The sequence below is a fragment of the Oncorhynchus kisutch genome, linkage group LG1, assembly GCF_002021735.2.
Source record: "Oncorhynchus kisutch isolate 150728-3 linkage group LG1, Okis_V2, whole genome shotgun sequence".
NCBI lineage: Eukaryota > Metazoa > Chordata > Actinopteri > Salmoniformes > Salmonidae > Oncorhynchus > Oncorhynchus kisutch.
The window spans coordinates 63794084-63816285 of NC_034174.2; the positions used below are offsets into that span (position 1 = coordinate 63794084).

Genomic DNA, 22202 nt, shown 5'->3' on the forward strand with positions numbered 1-22202 from the left:
CCGTCTAGCCTATTTTCTGCATGTCTTTGTCCTGTCTATCCCAACAGGGATTTTGAGAGCATTTACATTAGGAAATGGCTTGTAATTGACTAGATGTTGATGTGTTTGCATGGACGCCGTCATGGTATCATAACACATTGATATCATAACAAACAATGCAATAATATGCATTGATTGGCAAAGAGGGGGTCCTTTGTTTCAACCATATCCATTGCAGCTTATCCATTGCAGCCTGTCAGCGCAATATTGCCATTAGCCTATTGTCATTTCCAATGGATCAAGATTGACCTATAGGCGTCTAATTAAGCTGTTTCGTGGTTTAGGCATGCAGTCAGCGTTTGAGATTTGCTTTGTGTTACAGGCTGCATGGACCTGCATGTCTCTAAGCTTTAGGGTGGTCCGCTATGAATTAAAATTGACATGCATGCTACACTGAAACAACCATTAGGCTATCTCAGTTAGGTTGTTCAATTATACGTTAGGCCTACTTCTTCTCTCCCTTCCTGTCGAGCAATCGGAAAAGGGTATTTAAGTATTGTTTATTAGTCAAGATCTGTGATTTGAAATAGATTATGGCTGGGTCTATCAGGGAAACAATGTTATAATAGGCCTATATGAATTTTCTCCTAAACTAGTTGCTCGCGACGGCCAAATGGTCCCAGAGAGTAAAAGCCTATAGACTAGAAGTTTAAGATGAAGGCTTTCGTGATCTTTGCAAGCTTTGACAATGTAAACGTATTGCAATGAGACAATGCCAATACCAAAGTTGTAGAAAACGTTGTCGCTCCTCACACGTGCAAATAAACTTTGACCCTAATAAAGGCCGACAGCTGAGATAGATTTGAATCAATATACTTTTTGCCAAATAGTTGTGCGTCCATCTCAACTCATGTGTTGGCCTTAACAGCAATATTATCGGATTGATTAGCCTATCTGATATAGATTTATCTATATGAATTAGATTAGGCATAGATCAACCTAATTAGGACATTATCATTCATTTAAGCCTATATTCTTAAATGGAAGGATGTTTGTGTTAAATTAATGCATTTTTGTTCGTGTAATTTAGTTCATAATGTAGGCATAATGTATAAACGTTTTGGGAAATCAATCTGCACTTTTGGAGTTTGATTTAAGGGAACTTGGCGATGAGGTCTGAATTAATATGAAGTTTCAAGAGGATATGGTTATCTTATTGTTAGTCCTCAATTAAATATATTTGCGAATGATTTGTAGATGTGTGATCAGCCAAATAGCTGGCAGGTTAAGAAGATCAGTTTATCGGTCAATTGCAAACAAGGTTCAACCGACATGTGACTTCTGCTTTTAACCCAAACCCTTCATATAGGCCTTCAGGTTTTGTGGAGAGGTGCAGGGGATTGCCACACTTGCCACACTGGGCGCCCGGGGAGCTGTTGTTGTGGGGGGTTAAGTACCTTGCTCAAGGACACAACAGCAGGTAATGGAATCTAGGATTTGATAGGCCTACCAGCAACCCTCCGGTTGCTAGCTCACTTCCCGCCAGACCCGGGATTCTAACTGGCAACCCTTCGGTTGCTTGCTCGCCTCTAACCGCTAGGCTACCTGCCGCCAATCAATTGGTGTTGTGAGTTTAACCATTAGTTGAATGCATTGCAAATTCATGTATAGACAAATGAATGCTCTGACAACAACAAAAAAATCGAATGGAAAGTTTGACAATAGTTCAACACGCGGGACATGATTGAAATTGACCTTTTCTGATCCGACAGGTATGCTGTTCATTTGAATCTGTGCTATAATGCCATATACATTTTATTTTAGAGAAATAATGTTGACATAGTAATGGTAATACAGATAATAACAATAATTATTAGTAGTATTAATAATTAAATCAATAAACAATTACAATAAATATGTAGGCCTATCCAATTAACAATAATGATAAATACAAGGATATTAGTATTATTATTATTATTTGATCTATTTTGTTCGGACAAACCTCTTTCTTTTACAAATGGCCTATATTTTCCACATACCCCTTCAGTTGTTGCTGTAACGTGGATAAACGCATTAGGCCTAGCTGACTGATTTATGCTGCATGTGTAAACAACAGGATGGCAGTGATTTATTACACGTGTCTAATTATTTGAGCAGATCGTAATGAAAGTAAGCTAATTATTTAAAGCACCTATTTCAAGTCAGCGACCACATTTTCCGAGACTGAATGATTAGAGACCACAAATGACAATATTTTACGGTTAGTTTTAAGTGACAGATTCCTGGAAATTATAGACCTAAATATATATCTTGTTGAGTGTTGAAAATATGAAAATATGTTGATTAATTCAGGCCCATGAATAGGCCTACATGCTCTATTCTAAACTTTTATTTTTCTATATGAAGCCTAGCCCTACTCAATTAATTAGGCTACATAGACCTACACTAACTTAAACAATAGGCCAATTTCTGTTTTGCTCAACTTTTTGGTAGGCTATAATCACATTATTTTCCGATTAGTCTAAAGTTTATGTTCAGGTTAATTAATTTGATTTGAGATCCTACCTAATAATTTGATGTCAATCGCATAGTCAAACACTTTAAAGGCTATAAATTAGGTAAATACTTATGACTAGGCTAACTGTGCAATGTGTTCTCTGATCCCCACATTTAGACATCATCGACTGTATTCGTTGAATGAAGTCAAACCTGTATGGAAACTGTAGCTTAGGTTTAAACGAATAGCCTACTGAATGGAGACTATAATTGACACCATTTATTTAAAGAGAAATAAATACAAAACTAAAACGCCATTTTTTATTTACTTCACCTTTATTTAACCAGGTCAGCTAGTTGAGAACAAGTTCTCATTTACAACTGCGACCTGGCCAAGAGAAAGCAAAGCAGTGCGACACAAACAACAACACAGAGTTACACATGGAATAAACGAGCGTACATGACGCTGTAGGGATCAAGAGAACTAGGATAAACTCTTGCACATGAATGTGATCTATAGCCTATGTTCTATTTAGACATAGGACATTTCCTTTAGGCCTATATTGTCTCCTAGTCTCCTCATACAATTAGCCTACATGACTGTAGGCTATTGATTAAGAGCACTTTAATACTGAAATATTGTATGACAGATCAGCTGATAACTGAAATGTGCACACATCCAATCTGCTTTCCTTCACCTCTTTGGCGTATTACATTTGAGGAACGTTGTTCATTTCTTTTCATTCTGCACATGTTCTGCGTTTAATATCTGGCGACATATGTTTTTAAAGACCGAATAATCCGAATAATTGATCCACCGCGCTAAAGCCACCATTTTCCCCTCAAGAATTTTCAGAAGTGGACGCTCCTCCTACTCACCTAGCAACCGCGGGCACGTAGCAACGGCTAACCCAATGGGCTTTCTCTAAATGGTTCCACCAACTGCGGTTCCTAGGCAACACATGATTTCTTTGATGACGTCTTTTCTGTGCAGGAGTATTATGGGCTGTCTGGAATTCACTCTGCGAGACAGCGGAGAAAAATATCTAGCGTTCACCACCAAGCTTTAGTTAACGGTAGCTGGATTGAAGTAAACATGGAGCTGTCTGCAGTTGGGGAACGGGTTTTCGCAGCCGAATCTATCATCAAACGCCGAATAAGGAGAGTATGTGAAACACATTTTCCTAACTTGCATAATCTATTTTGACGCGCCACTGCTGTTCCCTAACGAAGCGTTCTTTTTTATATTTCTGATGACACGCAGGGTCGAATGGAATACCTTGTGAAATGGAAGGGCTGGTCACCGAAGTAAGTTGCGTTGAATTTAATGCAAGAGAACCTTGCTTCTACATGGATGTTGCTGACTGCTAGCTGTAGCGTTCGCTTGCTAGCTAGGTGGCATATGCTAGTGACAAAGTCAGCGCAGCACGCTTGCAGTGTTAGCAAGCTAGCTAACGTTAGCCCGTATCTATGCTTGCTTTCCCAATGTGGTGGAAAACTAACCCCTGTCAATTGTATTTTCTCCATAGATTTAGCACTTGGGAACCGGAGGAAAATATCTTGGACTCCCGCCTCTTCGTCGCTTTCGAAGAGAGGTAAATTGAATGGATATGGGCCTGTTCATGTTGTACATTCATTGCATGCAATGTTAGCAGCACAGCAAAATAAAATGCATCCGTCACGCAAGTCGCCTATTGCACTTCGCTCTCTTGATACTCAAAATGGGTGTCTTGCTGTTTCAGGGAGCGCGAAAGGGAACTATTTGGGCCCAAAAAGAGAGGCCCGAAACCGAAGACATTCCTGCTAAAGGTAGCTATGTTGATATGCATGCATTGTTGAAAATAATCCATCCAACACGCAATGAAATCTACTGAATTTATGGCTGCATGGTTGGACACGATTTCTAGCATGTGGCATGTAAACATACCAGTCTCCACCCACTATGTATCCACAGGGTCTTCATCTGGTTAATTAATAAATAGCTGTTGTTGCACTAACACGTGAATGTGCGAGTTTGAAGGATCCCGAAGGATGTCACGTTTTCCCATGATAATCACCTTTTGTGTACTGGTATTAAGGCAAAATCATATTTAGTGCTGGATGTGTATTTGTGGAGGTGTGAATGTGTATTTAGGGAAATTAGTTAGTTAAGCTGGTGCTAATAGACCTCAATTTGTTTTACCCTAATTGAACCGAATCATGGTAAATTGTTTTGGATTGACAGGTAGCCAAATTGATCAATAAACATGCCAGGTTAATTGTTTATATTTCGAAATGAACTCAATGTAGGCCTACAGGTGCGGCACATAAAATGTGCTTATAAAAGCGAGGGTTCATCTATTCAGGCGTGCATCGATTATTCGGCACGGTTGAAAGTTATTACGTTTTGCGTGTAATAATGAGTAAAGCAATCGTTATAGCTAATACCAAACGTTTGCATGAGATTGGTTTTGAATGAAATCTTAAACTCTGAAGACGTCATCAAACGAATGCACCAGGCTTTATCGAGAGCCGACTATGAAAATAGCTTAATACCAGCATCTTATTTAGAGTGCAGGTTCTCTCCGAGGCCTGTAAATAGATGTTTTCAAACTGAGCTGAAAATACATATATAACAAGTAACTATTGTGAAAATGTAAAAATGCTAACAAACTGGTGTAGCCTGTAAATTCTTCAGGGGATATTATGCCAAGTGAAGAGTTTGTCTATGGTCTTCATTTATAATTGTATACATGTATTGTTACAATTATACTCTTTGTTATAACATTGTTTTGCTAATTGCAAGTGCACATTATTTATTAAGCCATTATAAAGCTGCTGGCATACTCGTATTATATATCTATAATGACAAAGAGTATCCTCAACTGACATTTTAAATCTGTCCTTATGAAAGAGAACATTATACCCACTGAAATTGGAGCAGTGGAAAAACATTGCCCATATTGCCATCGGCAGTAGCCTACTTTCAATTTTCCATCTTTGTTGTTAAGATTTTCCCCAATTCAAAAGTGGTTATTCTCTGGTTTCCTTCCCCATTTAGGCTCAAGCTAAAGCCAAATCATACGAGTTCAGGAGCGATGCGGTCCGGGGGATACGCGTCACCTACCCAACCCCAGAGCCTGTCATCACCCCCAGAGCCCGAGAGGGGCTGAGGGCCGTGGTCCCCACCATCTTTCCACCCAGCACCGTCAACAGGGGCGAGAGTGTGCGGGTCAGGCCCCCAGAACCAGTCCGAGAGCACCGTCAACCAGTCCTCCAGAGGCCCCCAGGCCCCGATGGCTTTGTGATTGTCCCCAAGAAGAGAGGGCCCAAACCCAAGCTGCGATTTAAGGACAATCCCTTCAATGCTACTTCTGCCGCCACAGAGCCCCACAAGAGGAGGGCAGAGGAGCAGGCGACATACAGCCCACTCAAACTGGCCAAGCTGGGCCTGTCTGATGGTGAAGAGAGGGGGTCTGAGATGAGGGGGATTAAACTAGCCCAAAGGCCCCAGGTGGAGCTGGGTGGTTATCCTCACAAGCAGATGAGGCCCGTGGCTAGTGGGAGCACACAGCAGCACTACGGCCCAGACAGGGGCTTGTTGCACTCACACAGAATAGGCTCTGACTCCCAGGCCTGCAGGACTAAAGAATGCCCCTCAAATTACTTATCCCCTCCACACCTAAAGCACCTATCCAAAAAGAATGTGCATCAACCCAGCGAAGAGCTTCCACAGAGGGGGAAGCCTTCACTCATCGCCAAAATCCCTGTGTCACGGATCCTGGGCCAAACAGACGAAGTGACTTGGAAGCCTTGCATGAACAACGTGGAGAAGGTTCTGGTGACTGATGTGACCACAAACTTTTTGACAGTGACTATCCGGGAGAGTAGCACAGATCAAGGATTCTTCAAAGATAAAAGATGATTGGCTCTGATTTTAATTGTCTTCAGCTGTCTCTCTGTCAATCTTGTATCAAATTATTTGGAAAAGTCCAGACTTTATAGTGTCATTTATCAGTCAGATTTTTTATGTAATGTATAAAAGCAAATTGCAGGATTGTATGTGCATATGTGTATAAATATAATATAGTTGGAAGTCTATTAAATGTAACGACCAAAATGAAAGGAAGTCCATTGAAGCTAATCACCACCCATAGGCTATTTGAAAGAGTTGCATGCCTTGTGTACAGCATTTACTTGTTTACAAACAGCTTGTAGTTTTCAACGATCCACTTTTGAACTAACAGTATACGTTGTCAGACAGGCTATATTTATGTCAAGCTAGTACCTTTTAAATGTTAGAGGTATGATGTGGGCACATTTGTCATTTGATTTCACATGTCCAATGAGAAAAATGTATATGGAGAAATCCTAGGCCAATTATAGTGTGAACTATTTGTTCCAGGTCATGCCATTTCAGTTTGAGGTGTAGCTTACCCTATTCATTTCAAATGTTTATCAAGCACTTTTTGGAAGGTTTAATAAAAAAAGTGTATCAAATCTATGTCTTGTTGACCTACATGTTCTCTATAAGAGTTTATATAGCCTTTACAATGCTATAGGTCAGTAGTTGAGCAGATGTCGATCTTGTTTCCAGATTTTTTTATAAGCTGTTAATAAAAATGGGAAGGCTGCTTGGTGTTTATGACGCTGTCTTTGTCGAAGAACTTATATTGACATATTATACACAAGGGCTTTCTGTTGACATCTGTGTTGGACATACAAATCAAATGCTTTCAATGTAACAGGATGATCACAACCTGATGTCACAGTTTGCTTTTGAGATGCTTTCCAGTAAACTTGTTGAAATTGTGTCTGTTTCTGGTTGTCATGATTTCTTCCTTCTGATTTTCTGATTCATGGTTTGCCTTGGCTGTGAAAAGGACTGATGATAATTGCAAATGTGCTTTATGAAATTACAGGTTTCAGAAATCTTTTGGTGACATGGGATTTTTTTAATTTAAGAAGTTGTTTTAGTTTGCATGTTTCCGTTGTCTTAATTTCAAATAGTGTAAAGAATAACGTTGACCATATTTCTGATTTATAGCCAACTGTAGGAATAGGCTCACCTATTCTTTGCCGTGGTGCGTAATGACATTTTCTTAGCAATATGGTAGTGTCAATTATAGCAGAGAAATAGGTCCTATTTTTCATTGAGATTATTAGTGTGTTTTGGCAAAGGTCCACAAAGGCCTAGACCTTGGTTTATATATTTTGTAATGATTCAGATAGTTTCAAAACAAATCAGGACGCAACTCAAATCTATAGCCCTATCTGCGTTCATTAAAAATACTAACTTCACTGTCTTGTATCTATTAAAATGACAAAGATTTCTAAAAGAATAGGGTAGTTGTGACTCAGAGACAGGTGACAAAGCATTTTAATAAGAGTTGTTTTATTGAATTCTATTTAAATGTAATTGTGCTGTCCTCAGAGGTCCTGAAAGCTCTTCACAGAAAAAATCGCAGCCTACAATTATTTTAAGTGGTTAACATTGGGCCTACAGGAAGAATTTAATTGTACTTCTGCAAAATTATATTGGCCTTCAAATTTTCTCAAATCATAGAGAAGCGCCCATCGGTATCTGCGGAATGGACACACTGGTTATGCTGGGTCACAAGGTAGGTAGGCCTGTGTTACCAAACATGTCATCAGAACTATAATAGATTGCCTACGAAATATATAATGTGTTATAACCTGCTATTACACTTATGTCTGACAGGAATGCATCTGCCTGACAAAAGACTGGTCATTTCAGTATAGGCGATGGCTTAAATGTTATGATCAATTTGCATGATTGTTGCGTGCTTACTCGTTTTTTTTTTACTTGGTTGGTTCTAGTAGCCTATTTGTACGCCTATGGGTGCATTCGTTTTGCAGAATCATTCAATGATGCTCGCATGCCACAAGCAGATAATAATTGAACAATCTGACTACTGATAGGCTACAGTGCAATTTCTCCAGGTGAAACACACGTCGGGGGTTAGATGTTGTCATTGAATCATGGGGATATAATACAATACAATAAAAGTTCCTAACAAATTTGACCAAATGCATTAATAATTGTTCGATATTTTTGGCAATCAATCAGCACAAACATCAATAGCACATTTCTTAAATTGCGTGTAAAATGTGTGCCGGTTCAGTCGTATACGGCCATATATATTATCAGTTTATTGATATATTACGCAATGTTAAAAATGATTTGTACGACATTCACTTCGGAGAATAACTGGATTTGTTATTGTCTGGATATATTTACTCCCTTCACACGTCCAGAACTGCGTAGGATTTAGCCTAGTGCTCCCGGCCATTCAGTTTAGCTGCGATAAAGCGTTGAATACTCTGTATCAAATAATTCCCCTCTTTCCTTTCACAATTTGTTGTTCATTGTGGTCAATAGCATGCCGTTCTTCTGTAGAGCCTCCTGCGCGAGAAAGTAACAGCACAGTGCAGAGTCACACAGTGAACTTGAGAGAAGGGCACTGTCTAAAATTGCCCAAACATCAGTAAACTACGATAGTAACCCCGGATCAGCAGCGGGGTCAACCCACATGACCAGTTCACAGTTCCTCTTTCTTAGTTTTTATTTTCTCTAAAGTCCAACTGAAGTCCTACTTCAAAACCCAAAGAAGAACACACCAAGATTCCAGCATTTTTTAAAATTTGATTAGATTATTTATTCAATGATTGTTTTTTAAACATTGTTTTACATAATACAATGTATAATTTCTCATAACTGTATCAACATATAAACTGATTATGTATCCTCTATGATGTTAACATCATTTAACACGTTTCCTATACGCTAATGCTGCTGGAATAGGCTGTGGACATCTCTATTGATGGCCACTAATGTTCCCTGCTGAGGCTTCATCATGAAATGCATGTGGTAGAGTTACACTCCGAGCTTCACCCTCATATCATTATCATAGTCATCATCATCATGTCGTCATCACAGTTGTCGACATCATTCTTGCCGTCAGCGCCCTCCGCCACACAGAAAAAAAGTTGTTCTCCTGTAGACAAAAAAAAATAATGTATCTGGAATCAGTTTACCCAGTTTACCCCAATTCTAACTATAACCAATCAGGAGGGAAATACAAAACTGATCAGCGTCAGAAGGCAACTTCATCCTATAGGCTAATTATGGGCACTGTACATTGTGTTCAATAGGCAGGAAACAGAATATTGTCCGAAACGTGGTGATATTATGTACTTTCTAGTACTTTTTTTGTTACACAGCATTTTGCTACTCTGTTCCCTACTGAACATGACTCAGGGGACCCAAGCAGGCATGTTTTATGGTTCTGTCGGACAGACAGGGACCTGGGCTGTGAGGAGTCAAGGCGAGGTCACTGGGGGTTAGACAGGGTGTCCGTAGTTCCTGTCACAGCGGGGGTAGCAGTGGGGGTTCAGCCAGTGTTCCAGGTTGATCTCCTGGGCCCTCTGATCCAGAACCTGCATGTGGAGCAAGTGCTCCTGTACAGGGTGATACAGAGAGAGAGAGAGAGAGAGAGAGAGAGAGAGAGAGAGAGAGAGAGAGAGAGAGAGAGAGAGAGAGAGAGGGAGAGAGAGAGAGAGAGAGAGAGAGAGAGAGAGAGAGGGAGAGAGAGAGAGAGAGAGAGAGAGAGAGAGAATGCCGTTCATTTATCAAGCCGTAAGCAGCTCTCATTATCATATCAAAACAGAAGAAATGACAGGGTAACCGTTAAGTGAACATTTTTTTATGGATTCTTAGAAGGATGAGCACACCGCTGCAGGTTTCTAATTGTGCCCTTTCCACTTTGAACTTTACCCTCATTGGCTCATCGGGGTGGCCAGGCTTCTGCCTCTTGGTCCGCAGAAGTTGCTTAGCATAGCTCTCCTTGATGATTGGGTTTGCATCTGGCGATAGAGAGAGGAAGCATTTCAAGACATCCATATCCCTTCGTTTTCAAAGAGCTGACTGTGCAACATCACTGTTTGCCTACGCAGGTTGGCATTTATTGTCATACGTTTTGCCCTGGAGGCAGCTCTGCAAAGTGGTCACTAGCTGGCAGAGCCACAAAGTCTTACAAAGTCATAGTTTTGTCGCACCTGGACTACTGCCCAGCTGTGTGGTCATGTGTAGTTTCACCTGGACTACTGCCCAGCTGTGTGGTCATGTGTAGTTTCACCTGGACTACTGCCCAGCTGTGTGGTCATGTGTAGTTTCACCTGGACTACTGCCCAGCTGTGTGGTCATGTGTAGTTTCACCTGGACTACTGCCCAGCTGTGTGGTCATGTGCGGCAAAGAAGGACAAAGGTAAATTGCAGTTGGTCCAGTACAAAGCAGCATGTATCGCACTTCGATGTACACGGAGGGAATGTGTCAGTATCATGCATGTCAGTCTCTCCTGGGTCAAAGTTGAGGAGAGATTGAATGCATCACTATTGGTCTTTGTGCGAGATATTGATGTGTTGAAGGTACTGAGCTGTCTGTTCAAGCAGTTGGCACACAGTTCGAACACCCATTGGTACAACACAAGTCATGCAGCCAGAGGTCTCTTCACAGTCCCCAGGTCCAGAACAGAGGCTGGGAAACACACAGCATTAAAGAGAGCCATGACTACGTGGAACTCTCTGCCACCCCAGGCAACTCAAGCTAGTAATAAACTAGTTTCAAAAAACAGATAAAAGGACACAAAGGGAACTGTGAATCGACACAGTCATTTTATATATATTGTATTGTAATTTGCACTGCACTATTTATTAGACCTAGATATTGTGTGTATGTACTGATGCAGTGCATTCAGAAAGTTTTCAGACCCCTTGACTTTTTCCACATTCTGTTACGTTACAGCCTTCTTCTAAAGCTGATCAAATGTTTATGTCCACAGCAATCTACACACCATACCACATAATGACAAAGCAAAAACACATTTTTAGAAATGTTTGTCTATATAATGTCTCACAGTTGTCAGAGCAAAAACCAAGCCATGAGGTCGAAGGAATTGTCCCTAGAGCTCCGAGACAGGATTGAGTCGAGGCACAGATCTGGGGAAGGGTACCAAAAAATGTACTCCTTAGTAAAAGGCACAAGACAGCCCGCTTGGAGTTTGCCAAAAGGCACCTAAAGATTCTCAGACCATGAGAAACAAGATTCTCTGGTCTGATGAAACCAAGATTGAACTCTTTTGCCTAAATGCCAAGCGTCACCTCTGGAGGAAACCTGGCACGATCCCTACGGTGAAGCATGGTGGTGGCAGCATCATGCTGTGGAGATGTTTTTCAGTGGCAGGGACTGGGAGAATAGTCAGGAACGAGGCATAGATGAACAGAGAAAAGTACAGAGAGATCCTTGATGAAAACTTGCTCCAGAGTGCTCAGTTCCTCAGACTGGGGCGAAGCTTCACCTTCCAACAGGACAACAATCATAAGCACACAGCCAAGACAATGCATGAGTGGCTTCGGGACAAGTCTCTGAATGTCCTTGAGTGGCCCAGCCAGAGCCCAGACTTGATCCTGATCAAACATCTCTGGATGTGGAAAAAGTCAAGGGGTCTGAATACTTTCCAAAGGCACTGTATGTAGGCATAACCTTAACCTTAACCATAACCTTAACCACACCGCTAACCCTAACTTTAAAGCCAATTTTGACTTAGCAGCTGGCCCATCTAGCAGAAAGTTGCTCAGTTCTGCCTCCAGGACAAGATTCATGACAATGAATGTCAACCTTCATTTGGCTCCATCTATCTCAAACAAAAATATTACAACCATCAGTGACATAGGGTACTTTGTGCACAATATACCAAAAACAATATTCTTGTCATTTTCCTGAAATCAGTCATTATTTGTCATCCACTCTTTCCTCCTGTATCTATCTGGTTGCTCTTGACTTTTATAACTCAAAACACAACATTAACCTACTTTTCCAGACTTGCCATTTCAGTTGCAGCCATTAAACGTGAAGAAAAACTTGCATTAGATTTCGACACAGTCAACAACAACCCCCTCATCACACACCCAGCGTGTGCAGGATATAGGGGAGAAGCTGCTGTTTGTTTGGATAGTACATGTCGAGCCGTGTACTCTCTAATGTACCAGGCTGAGGATGCAGATCAACAGCCCCTGTTCTACATCCCAAATGGCACCCTATTCCCTATATAGTGCACTGGGCCCTGGTCAAAAGTAGTGCACTATTTAGAGAATAGGGTGCCATTTGAGAAGCAGGCCCTAGTCTCATAGAGGTCTGTCTCTGTCTGTCCCCCAGCAGCAGCAGAATATCATTAGGAGGCTGTTTTTTGGTGGAGCAACAAAGTACCCATTCATTTCCCCCACTCTCCAGAGAGCCAGGCCAGCCCATGGAGCACGTGACCCCCAAAGGCCAACCTGCGAGGGGGTATTAAACTGAACCTGGCTGGCTCTGTCAACAGCGCCAGGCACACACAGCGACGTGGCAAAGCACCACCCAGGGCTCATGTAGGCTTTTTGCAATGATTTTGAAACTGCATTGATAAGAGCTTCAAAATGGAAGTACATGATATTGTAATACAATGCAGTATTTAAATGAGCTATGTGTCTGCAGTTAAAACAATGAGGTCATATTTGTTTGGTTTTACATGAGCAATTATGTGTTTAGCTTATTTTCATATTTTCATGCAATATCTTCATACAACAGAAATGTATTTAGTTTAATATTTACTAGTTACAATGACACAACACAATATTTGCTTTTCTGTGCATATGATTGAATTGCACAAAAACTTATTTTGTAAGTTTAATTATGCAGTAATTACTTTTCTTATGCATGTATTTGAGCATATAAATTACAGCATTAATTACTACATAACAACTGCATATTCATATTTTCTTAAAACAACATTTCTATTGCATTAAAATTGAGAAAAAAATGCAAAAATAAACTTTTATTAGAGACATCTAAAAGACTCAAAAGCCACCAAAAGGTTAATTAATACATTTTTCTAAAGGCAATTGACCTCTTCAAAATGAGCCTACCTGCTGTGTAGATGGTCAGGAGGACCAGACAGAGGGAAAATGCCACAAACTTCTTCATCTTGGTCTCAGCTCACCTGCCCGGCTACTTCTGCACTGAGACCCCAGTCCGTAGGAGATGAGGGGGTAAATTCTCCTCTACGTCACCGATCACCTCCCCAATCCAAATATTACAAAACTGGGTCACATAACTGTGAAAACATCTGTTGGGTGTCACTGTGCCTGCTGTTCTGGCATGTGACATTTATTTATTTGTATATTTATTTGGTGTTGATTATAGCATGCAATGTACTTGTTTTTCATCAGTTTGAACTTTGATACCGTACTCAAATAGATTATTCTTCTAGCATGAATTACATCTGTATCCAGTTGCAGTTTTAGCGTGAAGATTTCAAATTTGCAAAGCTGATTCTATCCACTAGATGGCGCGCAAAACTCATTTTATACAGAGATAATTTGTCATGGATTAATGGATGTGTTTTTCGCAAGGAAGGGATTTTTAAAGGCTGTTTTCTGTTTTGTCCTCGGTTTCCCGGAAACTAGGCCATGTGCCTTATCGGCCTTGGGCCACACTTTTATTTTTACGGAACTTCAATACAAAGTGATTTCCGTAGCAGGTTAGGATAGCATTTTCGCTAACCATAACCCTATCCAAACCTTAACCTCAGTATCATAATTTCCTTCGTAAATTAACCTGCAAACCTGCATCATTATGGAAGTGCCGTGAAAATAGTGATTTGGCCTTATCGCTGTTTGGATTGCAAGATTTTTTGACAGTTTACCTAGTTTTTAACATTCATTCCAGCCAAATGTAATGTAATAAAGTTATTGTTCAACTTCTTTCTATCATCATGTATAAATGCACAAATAACGTGTCTGCCTTTCCTAAATATAAGATTTAAGAAATGACATCCTAATAGGCCTATCAGTGAATGTGAAGCTCTGTCTGCGTTTATAACATAAATATTTTATGTAGATGTGTCTTGATGCCTTTAAGGCAAATGTTAGTAATACTATTTTAATATACTGAACGAAAAGCTCAAAATAAAGTAAAATAAAATAAAACAGCTCTAAATCTTTCCCCTCAACAATATATGATATGTTATTCAGTTGCCAGAGTCAGCTGAGCACTACGTAAAAACTTACGTCATGGTTTACGTTAAGCATATTGGCCAATTAAAACGGACGACACTATTAATAATCGGCTCGTTCGACATTGCAGCCCGCTTTAAAGACGACTCGAAACTAACTGATTTACAAATCACATTGCATCATAAATAACCATAGAGAATGATAGAGGCCTCTAGTGGCCAAAGAGCTATTAGCATGGGCAGTGCCATTGAGGGCTTCCACCATTTTAATGTAGTCAAGTGGGTGGGACTTAATTGGCTTATCCCTCCTAGTAACCCTTTTGGAGTTTTGTCCAACCGGGTCATCGGGAGGGATCAGCCAATCGGGAAGAAGAAAATGGATTACTTCAAAATGGAGATAGCCTCAATGGCGCTACCCAAGTTGTTACAGACGCTATAATTGCACAGATACAAAGATGAGTCCTATATCTATCTCTATGTAAATCACGGCTCAATATTATTTGCAGATCAGTCAGTCAAAATGTACCCATGATACAACACGGTTTTGACGCGCTTGAACACTGCCATTAGGTGGGAAGGCAACTGTTTGGGATTGGACATATGTTTTTATCGACGAATCTATTGTTAAATCGCGTTATTGATATAGTAATGAAGCTGTCACTTCAATGCAACCTTTAATATTATACATTCTTGTGCATGCGTTTCGATGTTTTTAAAAACTTTATTTTTTTTACAGACGATTGATTACTAGCTTTTAATGTAGTCATTGCTGGAGAGGTGAGGAGCACATCAGGTGCCCAGTAACTATATCTAGCATAGCTTCTGATAACAACAACAATAAGCTAATGTTTCAAATGTTGGTGGTCGTCGTCTAGCTACGTCTTTTGCACACAAAAAAATCACGGCAGTCATTGTTTACAATCTCGCTCGAGCCTTGTTTTGTGCGTATTTCGCTACACGAGAAGGTTGTCATTTTATCGTAGCTATTGCATGGACACCATGATGCGCGCGCCTTGCGCACAATGTTTATATGAATTCTCGTGATATTCTATGATTTGATTAGTTTATTCACGTTAATACCAACCACTCTACTTCGGATGTCAATGGAGGGGGACGAGGGAAACCGTGACCAATCGTCACGGGAAGAGTGGACACTCCTGTTTTGGACCTCTCTCGCTGTCGTAGTGCCCGTGATCATTACATTGTGGTGCAGTGTCCAACGCTCCAAACGGAAAATACACATGAAAGACTTCTTCCGCAAGAGCAAGCACGGCTGGCACTGCACCGACCTGTTCAACAAGCCCACCTACTGCTGTGTATGCCAACAACACATTCTACAAGGGGCATTCTGCGACTGCTGCGGAGTGTGCGCCGACGAGACATGCCTGCGTCGGGCCGACCGGAGCCTTGTTTGCAAAGAGATTATGGCTCCGTCCCAAGCGGATGGGACACTAGAGCACCGCTGGGTCCGGGGAAACGTCCCTCTCTGCAGTGTCTGTGTGGTCTGCAAGGAGCAATGTGGGAACCAACCGAAGCTGTGTGACTTCAGGTAATATTATTTTGCTTCTAGGCTGTCGTTTGTGTGTGAATTAATGTCTGCCACATTAATCAAAGTGAAGCCCAGCAGGATGCGAAGGCGTTAACATTTGTCTGGTTTTGGCACGAAAGAAGGAGGGTTTTATTTGTAATACTTCAATCATGTGGAAGCTGAAATTGCTTTATTTACAAATTGACAGGAATTAATATCATGTCCTTTTCCTTTCATGTGTACAATTCTTAACCAGCTCTCTGTCCACCTTTTGCCTTGTCATTACAGTGAGCGCCACAAAAATTGCGCTTGATCCACTGATGGGTGTGTGTTTGTCCCTTGGCAGGTGTGTGTGGTGTCAGACAATGGTGCACGATGACTGCAAGGCCAGCCTGTCGGACGGGGAGCAGTGTGAGCTGGGCGAGTTCCGCAGCCTCATCATCCCCCCTCACTACCTCCACCACGTCAACAAGCTCCGCCGCAGGCATCCCGATGAGTACAGCAAGGTCAGAGGTCACACCCAGGGAGGGGTCGGTGTCTGGGGTTATGGTGGCCCAAATGGTGGATGGGGACCGATTGTGTGGTTGCATTACTAGCGACTACCAGTCCCTCTTGAGTCAGTCAGAATTTGTTCTTAACTGACTTGCCTAGTTAAATAAAGGTGAAATTAAACAAATGTAACTGTGTGTCTAGCTGGCGTCTGCCTGTGGGAGCAGCTGGACTCCAGTGCTGGTCCTGGCCAACACTCGCAGTGGGAACAACATGGGGGAGGCTCTGCTTGGAGAGTTCCGCACCATCCTCAACCCTGTCCAGGTCAGTCAGTCCTCTGTGTAGCATCCTGTAGGAGCATATTATGGAATTATTAAGATCTCTAGGTCAAATTGAACTGGTGCACAGTAGGCAATCTTTCTAGTTAAAGTGATTGTGGAGGTGGCTCGGTGATGGTGGGATGCATAAACATCTCCCTCCCTTCCCGTCCACCTTTTCCACTTTGTTTCCTCCCATATCATACATTTTCTGTCTGCTATCCTCTCCTCCTCTCCTTTCCTCTCTCGTCTACTTTCCTCTCTCCTCTACTCGTCTCCTCTCCTCCTCCTCTCCTTTCCTCTCTCCTTTCCTTTTCTTTCTCCTCCCCTCCTCTCTCAGGTGTTTGACCTGTCGGAGCTGCCTCCCTCTAAGGCTCTGCAGCTGTGCACCCTGCTGCCTCCAGGCAGTGTTAGGGTGCTGGTGTGTGGCGGGGACGGAACCGTGGGTTGGGTGCTGGATGCCATCGACACCATGAAGCTCAAGGTAAAGCTGTGTTTGTGTAACATGACAGTGGCAGGAGCAGATGAGAGTCGTGCAGGTCTATGCCAGACTGTCCTAACTGCTGTTGCAACTAACGTTGCTGTACCTACTGTTGTTGTTGGTTATTATTGAATAAGACGTCTGTAGATGGCGTGCCTGTTTTAACATTTTCAGCTAGCTTGAGATGTTTCCGATGGAGCTATCACATTAGATATTTTTTGATAGCTCAAACGGTTGGTATGTTGTGAAGGAGGGCGGTCACGTGTGTTTTATGAACATTTTTATTTACCTTTATTTAACCTGGTAGGCCAGTTGAGAACAAGTTTTCATTTACAACTGAAGCCTGGCCAAGATAAAGCCAAGCAGTGTGACAAAAACAACAGAGTTACACATAAACAAACCTATAGTCAATAACACAATAGAAACATCTATGTACAGTGTGTGCAAATGTAGGGAGGTAAGGCAATAAATAGGCCATAGAGGCGAAATAGGATCACTGGTTTGATCCCGGTATGGGAACAGGGACATCGGAGGAAGATATGTTAGCAGCACCATGATGTCTGTTTCACATGTGTGTATTGGTCTCCAGGGCCAAGATCAGTTCATCCCCAGGGTGATGATCCTGCCCCTGGGCACAGGGAACGATCTGTCCAACTCCCTGGGCTGGGGGTCGGGCTACGCCGGGGAGATCCCTGTGGAGCAGGTGCTCCGGAACGTCCTCGAAGCAGAGGTGGTCAAGATGGACAGGTCAGTGGAGAGCCAGAGGAAGCAATGTAGCCTGCTGTGCTAATGCTACGAAGCTCAAGTCATGTAGCCTGCTGTGCTAATGCTACGAAGCTCAAGTCATGTAGCCTGCTGTGCTAATGCTACGAAGCTCAAGTCATATAGCCTCCTGTGCTAATGCTACGAAGCTCAAGTCATATAGCCTCCTGTGCTAATGCTACAAAGCTCATGTAACGTAGCCTTCTGTGCTTATGCTGCAAAGCTCAATATCCCTAGTTCCATTTGTGTTGTAGCATGGTTGTAAAGGATCCAGTATGACATTTCTATCTCCACATGTCCTGACAGGTGGAAAGTTCAGGTAGCCTCAAAGGGGCTCTACTTTCGTAAGCCAAAGGTGAGTTGCATTTCACCCTCCTCTAGCTAGCCTCTTTTGATCTTGTCCATTTGCCCTGCATTTTGATATAATTCAGCAACACGTACTGTATTCAGTGTGTGGCCCATACAGGAGTCACACCTGTAACTCTGGTGTTGCCACTGCCAGAACCATGCCTCAACCAAGTGATCCATTGCAATCATGGGGCTGTTCCAGAATGCTGTATCAATGAGTAAGCCAGCTAACTGTACAAAATGGCTTGAAATAACTTATTTTTATGAAGGACTTAAAATTGACGAGGTATAGTTGACTTGACAAACAACAACCAATATACATATTCAGCGTTTTTAATGAACCAGAAAAACAAGTTATATGGTTGTTTATCAACGTTAGCTGGTTAACTTAATGATCCTGCTTACTGGAATAGCCTACGTGATTGATTTATTCACTCTTTATACTCTTGATTTGCTCACTAAAGGACCTCCTAACTCGTGTGTGCTATTCTCATCAGGTCCTGTCCATGAATAACTATTTCTCAGTGGGCCCGGATGCCCTGATGGCGCTCAACTTCCACACCCACCGTGAGAAGACCCCCTCCTTCTTCTCCAGCCGCATCATCAACAAGGTCAGTGGGCCAAAGACGCATCTGAAAATATTCACAAACGTATGCAAATGTCTTCACGTGGTAGAATTTACATACAGTGTGAGAGGACATTTCTAGGGTGGTTGCTTGAGTGTAATGGTCAACACATCAATTTGGAAAGAATTCTTTAATGCTACTTTTCTCTCTTGGTCAAATGCATTTGGAAATGCTTTTACTTACTGAATATTAATTGTGGTTAGTTGTTCTATAAATGGCTGATTCAGAATAGTCTAGGAGTGGTTATTTGGGTGAAAATGTAGTAAATATTTGAATTTGTTCAAACATGACCTGCTTTTGATAACGCGTGTCCTTTGTCCATATTACTTTCCCCTTTTTAACAGTCAAACTGTTGCCTTTCCTTATAGGCTGTATATTTCATGTACGGCACCAAAGATTGCTTAGTTCAAGAATGCAAAGACCTGGATAAGAGGATTGAGGTAAGGTGTGCACAAACAACACACAGGCAGACACACACGAACAACACACAGGCAGACACACACGGTGGCCTCATGGAACGACTCTCATGTCTATTGTGCAGTCTTTCACCTCTATGCCTCGAAGAATTTAATAGAATGTTCCGTTGCCTTGGCAAATGTCACAAACTTCAAATGAACTTGAGCATTCTTTGTGCGTTGTATAATCTTTGGATGCCTCCTTGAACTAGCGGATACTCATATCATTTAGTAATATTGTGTGTGCGCTCCCACAGTTGGAGTTGGATGGAGAGAGAGTGGCCCTGCCCAGTCTGGAGGGCATCATCGTGTGTAACATCGGCTACTGGGGCGGAGGCTGTCGTCTGTGGGAGGGCATGGGGGACGAGCCCTACCCCCCTACGCGGTGAGCACCACTGGCTCACACAGGACTTTAGACAATACAGAAATGGAGACAATCAAGGCTTCGAAAGCCCTTACCATCAGACGGACGATGTCCATTGAAAAGTTGTTTGTGTATTATCACTGAAAGCATAACTCAAAATCACATTGTCCTTTTTTGTGAAGCTTTCATATACTCTATATTAAGACCTTTTAGAGATGCTTCAGAAATCATTCATAAGCTAATGTCGTGATTTGTGAAGCATATATCTAGGCCTTATGAAGCCTTTATGAATGCTCTATAACGCTTTTCGACGGTGTCGTTTTCTATGTGTTTTTTTTTCTCCCTCCTGTCCTCTACCCCAGGCTGGATGACGGACTGCTCGAGGTGGTGGGTGTGTTTGGCTCCTTCCACTGTGCTCAGATCCAAGTCAAGATGGCCAACCCGGTGCGGCTGGGCCAGGCCCACACAGTCCGGGTGAGGTTACAGCACCATCACCACCACTTGCTGTTTATCTCCACAGTGTGAGAGGACAGCAGTGGTGTACCTGACACATTTGTGTATTCTGTGTTTCCTTCCTGGTTCTGTCATTTTGACCGTAGCTGAATAGATACAGTACCATTTTGAATGGCTATCTTTTATAAGTAACTGGGTCATTTGCTAGTTTTGTCTTTTAAAAGTTAGATTAGTTCTTGTTCAGTAAATGTCAATGTACTTAAAATGTTTTTACTGTGCTCATCGCTGTTCAGCTCTTCCAGTTAAAAAATAAATAAATAACCTTCTCTTTCCTCCTTCGCTTTTCTCCGCCCATCTCTCTTACCACCTCTCCCTTCCTATCTCTGTAGCTGGTGCTGAAGACGTCCCGGATGCCCATGCAGGTGGACGGGGAGCCGTGGGCCCAGGGCCCGTGCACCATCACCATCACCCACAAGACCCAGGCCTTCATGCTCTACCACAGCGCCGAGCAGACGGACGACGACGACGAATCCAGCACCTCCGAGGCTGAGAGCTCCGCCCCCCATGACTCTCCCAAGCCAGCAGGTCCCTCCTCTGCTCGTGCCTGAGCCCCCAAGTTCCACCTCCTCAATGTTTCATCCATACCCCTCCTTTGTTCGTTGTAGTAAATGCTGATGACATAATGCCACGATTGCACTCCCCAGATGATGATATAAGCCAGAGCTCAGGCATATTCCCGCCTCGGGGTAAAGGAAGGAAGGAGATGTTTCAGTGGATGATGGGCTGTATATTTGCACTGATCCCTTGTTTTATAGTTATAACAGTTCTATCGTTTGAATAGTTTGGCAGTGTTTCCCAACATGGACCCCGTGTGTCCCTGACTCAAGAGGAAGCGTTGACCTCGACACTCCGACTCCTATGATAGAATATATATTTATATTAGTAAGTCAATCACTGGACGTTTGTTTTGTTTACTCTTATTTCATGATGATGCACTGTTACTGCCATGTTGGCCAAATCCCCAATGTGCTGTATTGGACAGACACTAGTTAGTGGTTACTAAGTCTTAAGAAAACGTTACTTGACTATATTTCTTAAAAAGAGTTTTTTTAGGACTCTTAGTTAACCATTCCTAGTGAAATATCCGATGCTTCTAAAGGATTTATTCACAGGTTTTATCATTTCGACCGTGTAATATTTGGAGACAAAATATCAACCACAATAATCCACTGTCTGTTAAATGTACTTCTACTTTTTTTTTTTTGCAATATTTTGTCCTTTTCTTGATTAGACCTCTCTTTGTGTGGGCACTTCGTTGTTGCACTGTAGGAATTACTCCGTAGGACGTAGTTAGAATTGTACCGTCCCTCAAAACCGACTGCTCAAAGTGTTCAGAAGTATAGTTATGATAGTACTCTGTCCGTATCTATTTTGTTTGTTGTCTACTATGGAAAGATTGTTTATTTCAAACACTTTGTCTTCATGCTGCGTATCACTAGACAAACTGCTAGGTGACACCCTATGTCTGTCACATAGAAATAGATTAGCATCTAGCCATTCTATTTCTATGGTGTGTCGACTGTCATAATGTTTGTTACCACAATGTTTTAATGATTTATTTTTCTTCTGAATCTCCGTCACCTTTCAGGAATGTCATTCAGGAATAATGCTGTTTTGTCATTTTAGGGAGGTCAAAGTTGAGATATCAGAAGGTTTGTTACAGCCATAATATAAAGTTATAGGTGGCGTTCCAGGTTGTCTGTTATGCAATCACACTGCGCACCTGCCCCTAAGCACTTCTGCAGGTCCCTCGGTTTGTGGAACCAGTCTAATCACTGCGTTCGCCATTCTATTTC

At 42.0% G+C, this 22202-nt stretch overlaps 3 protein-coding genes across 3 annotated transcripts in view; 2 read left to right on the forward strand and 1 right to left on the reverse strand.

Moving 5' to 3' along the window:
* The first annotated feature begins 3435 nt into the window (after positions 1 to 3435).
* Positions 3436 to 7266, forward strand: LOC109889501 (chromobox protein homolog 8). Its single transcript, XM_020480965.2, has 5 exons — positions 3436 to 3640; positions 3740 to 3783; positions 4005 to 4070; positions 4218 to 4284; positions 5516 to 7266. The coding sequence occupies exons 1-5, from the start codon at positions 3572 to 3574 to the stop codon at positions 6377 to 6379; spliced, it is 1110 nt and encodes a 369-aa protein (XP_020336554.2). The 5' UTR covers positions 3436 to 3571; the 3' UTR covers positions 6380 to 7266.
* Positions 7267 to 9107: 1841 nt separating this feature from the next.
* Positions 9108 to 13567, reverse strand: LOC109889496 (uncharacterized protein C17orf67 homolog). The gene is made up of 4 exons (XM_020480950.2): positions 13436 to 13567; positions 10253 to 10341; positions 9784 to 9936; positions 9108 to 9473 (listed from the first exon to the last, which is right to left on the reverse strand). Exons 1-3 carry the CDS (start codon positions 13491 to 13493, stop codon positions 9820 to 9822), a joined length of 264 nt encoding a protein of 87 aa, XP_020336539.1. The 5' UTR covers positions 13494 to 13567; the 3' UTR covers positions 9108 to 9473; positions 9784 to 9819.
* A 1414-nt stretch (positions 13568 to 14981) lies between these two features.
* LOC109889485 (diacylglycerol kinase epsilon-like) overlaps positions 14982 to 22202 on the forward strand; it is a 9229-nt gene continuing 2008 nt past the window's right edge. Inside the window, exons 1-11 of the mRNA XM_020480938.2 lie at positions 14982 to 16072; positions 16398 to 16557; positions 16745 to 16864; positions 17198 to 17341; positions 17928 to 18085; positions 18407 to 18455; positions 18946 to 19059; positions 19443 to 19514; positions 19787 to 19914; positions 20256 to 20367; positions 20736 to 22202. The exon at positions 20736 to 22202 is cut by the window's right edge and continues 2008 nt beyond it. Coding sequence (XP_020336527.1) covers positions 15621 to 16072; positions 16398 to 16557; positions 16745 to 16864; positions 17198 to 17341; positions 17928 to 18085; positions 18407 to 18455; positions 18946 to 19059; positions 19443 to 19514; positions 19787 to 19914; positions 20256 to 20367; positions 20736 to 20954 — 1728 coding nt within the window. The 5' untranslated portion in view covers positions 14982 to 15620 and the 3' untranslated portion in view covers positions 20955 to 22202. The remainder of the gene's footprint in view (positions 16073 to 16397; positions 16558 to 16744; positions 16865 to 17197; positions 17342 to 17927; positions 18086 to 18406; positions 18456 to 18945; positions 19060 to 19442; positions 19515 to 19786; positions 19915 to 20255; positions 20368 to 20735) is intronic.

Bases quoted from the DNA above. Each gene is read 5' to 3' on its own strand.
- LOC109889496 (XM_020480950.2), bottom strand. From the start codon at position 13,493: ATGAAGAAGTTTGTGGCATTTTCCCTCTGTCTGGTCCTCCTGACCATC. The intron at 10,342-13,435 runs GTAGGCTCATTT...CTCTATCGCCAG, and splicing joins CCTGACCATCTACACAGCAG to ATGCAAACCCAATCATCAAG. The intron at 9,937-10,252 runs GTAAAGTTCAAA...CACCCTGTACAG, and splicing joins ACCCCGATGAGCCAATGAGG to GAGCACTTGCTCCACATGCA.
- LOC109889501 (XM_020480965.2), top strand. From the start codon at position 3,572: ATGGAGCTGTCTGCAGTTGGGGAACGGGTTTTCGCAGCCGAATCTATC. The intron at 4,071-4,217 runs GTAAATTGAATG...TTGCTGTTTCAG, and splicing joins TTCGTCGCTTTCGAAGAGAG to GGAGCGCGAAAGGGAACTAT. The intron at 4,285-5,515 runs GTAGCTATGTTG...TTCCCCATTTAG, and splicing joins CGAAGACATTCCTGCTAAAG to GCTCAAGCTAAAGCCAAATC.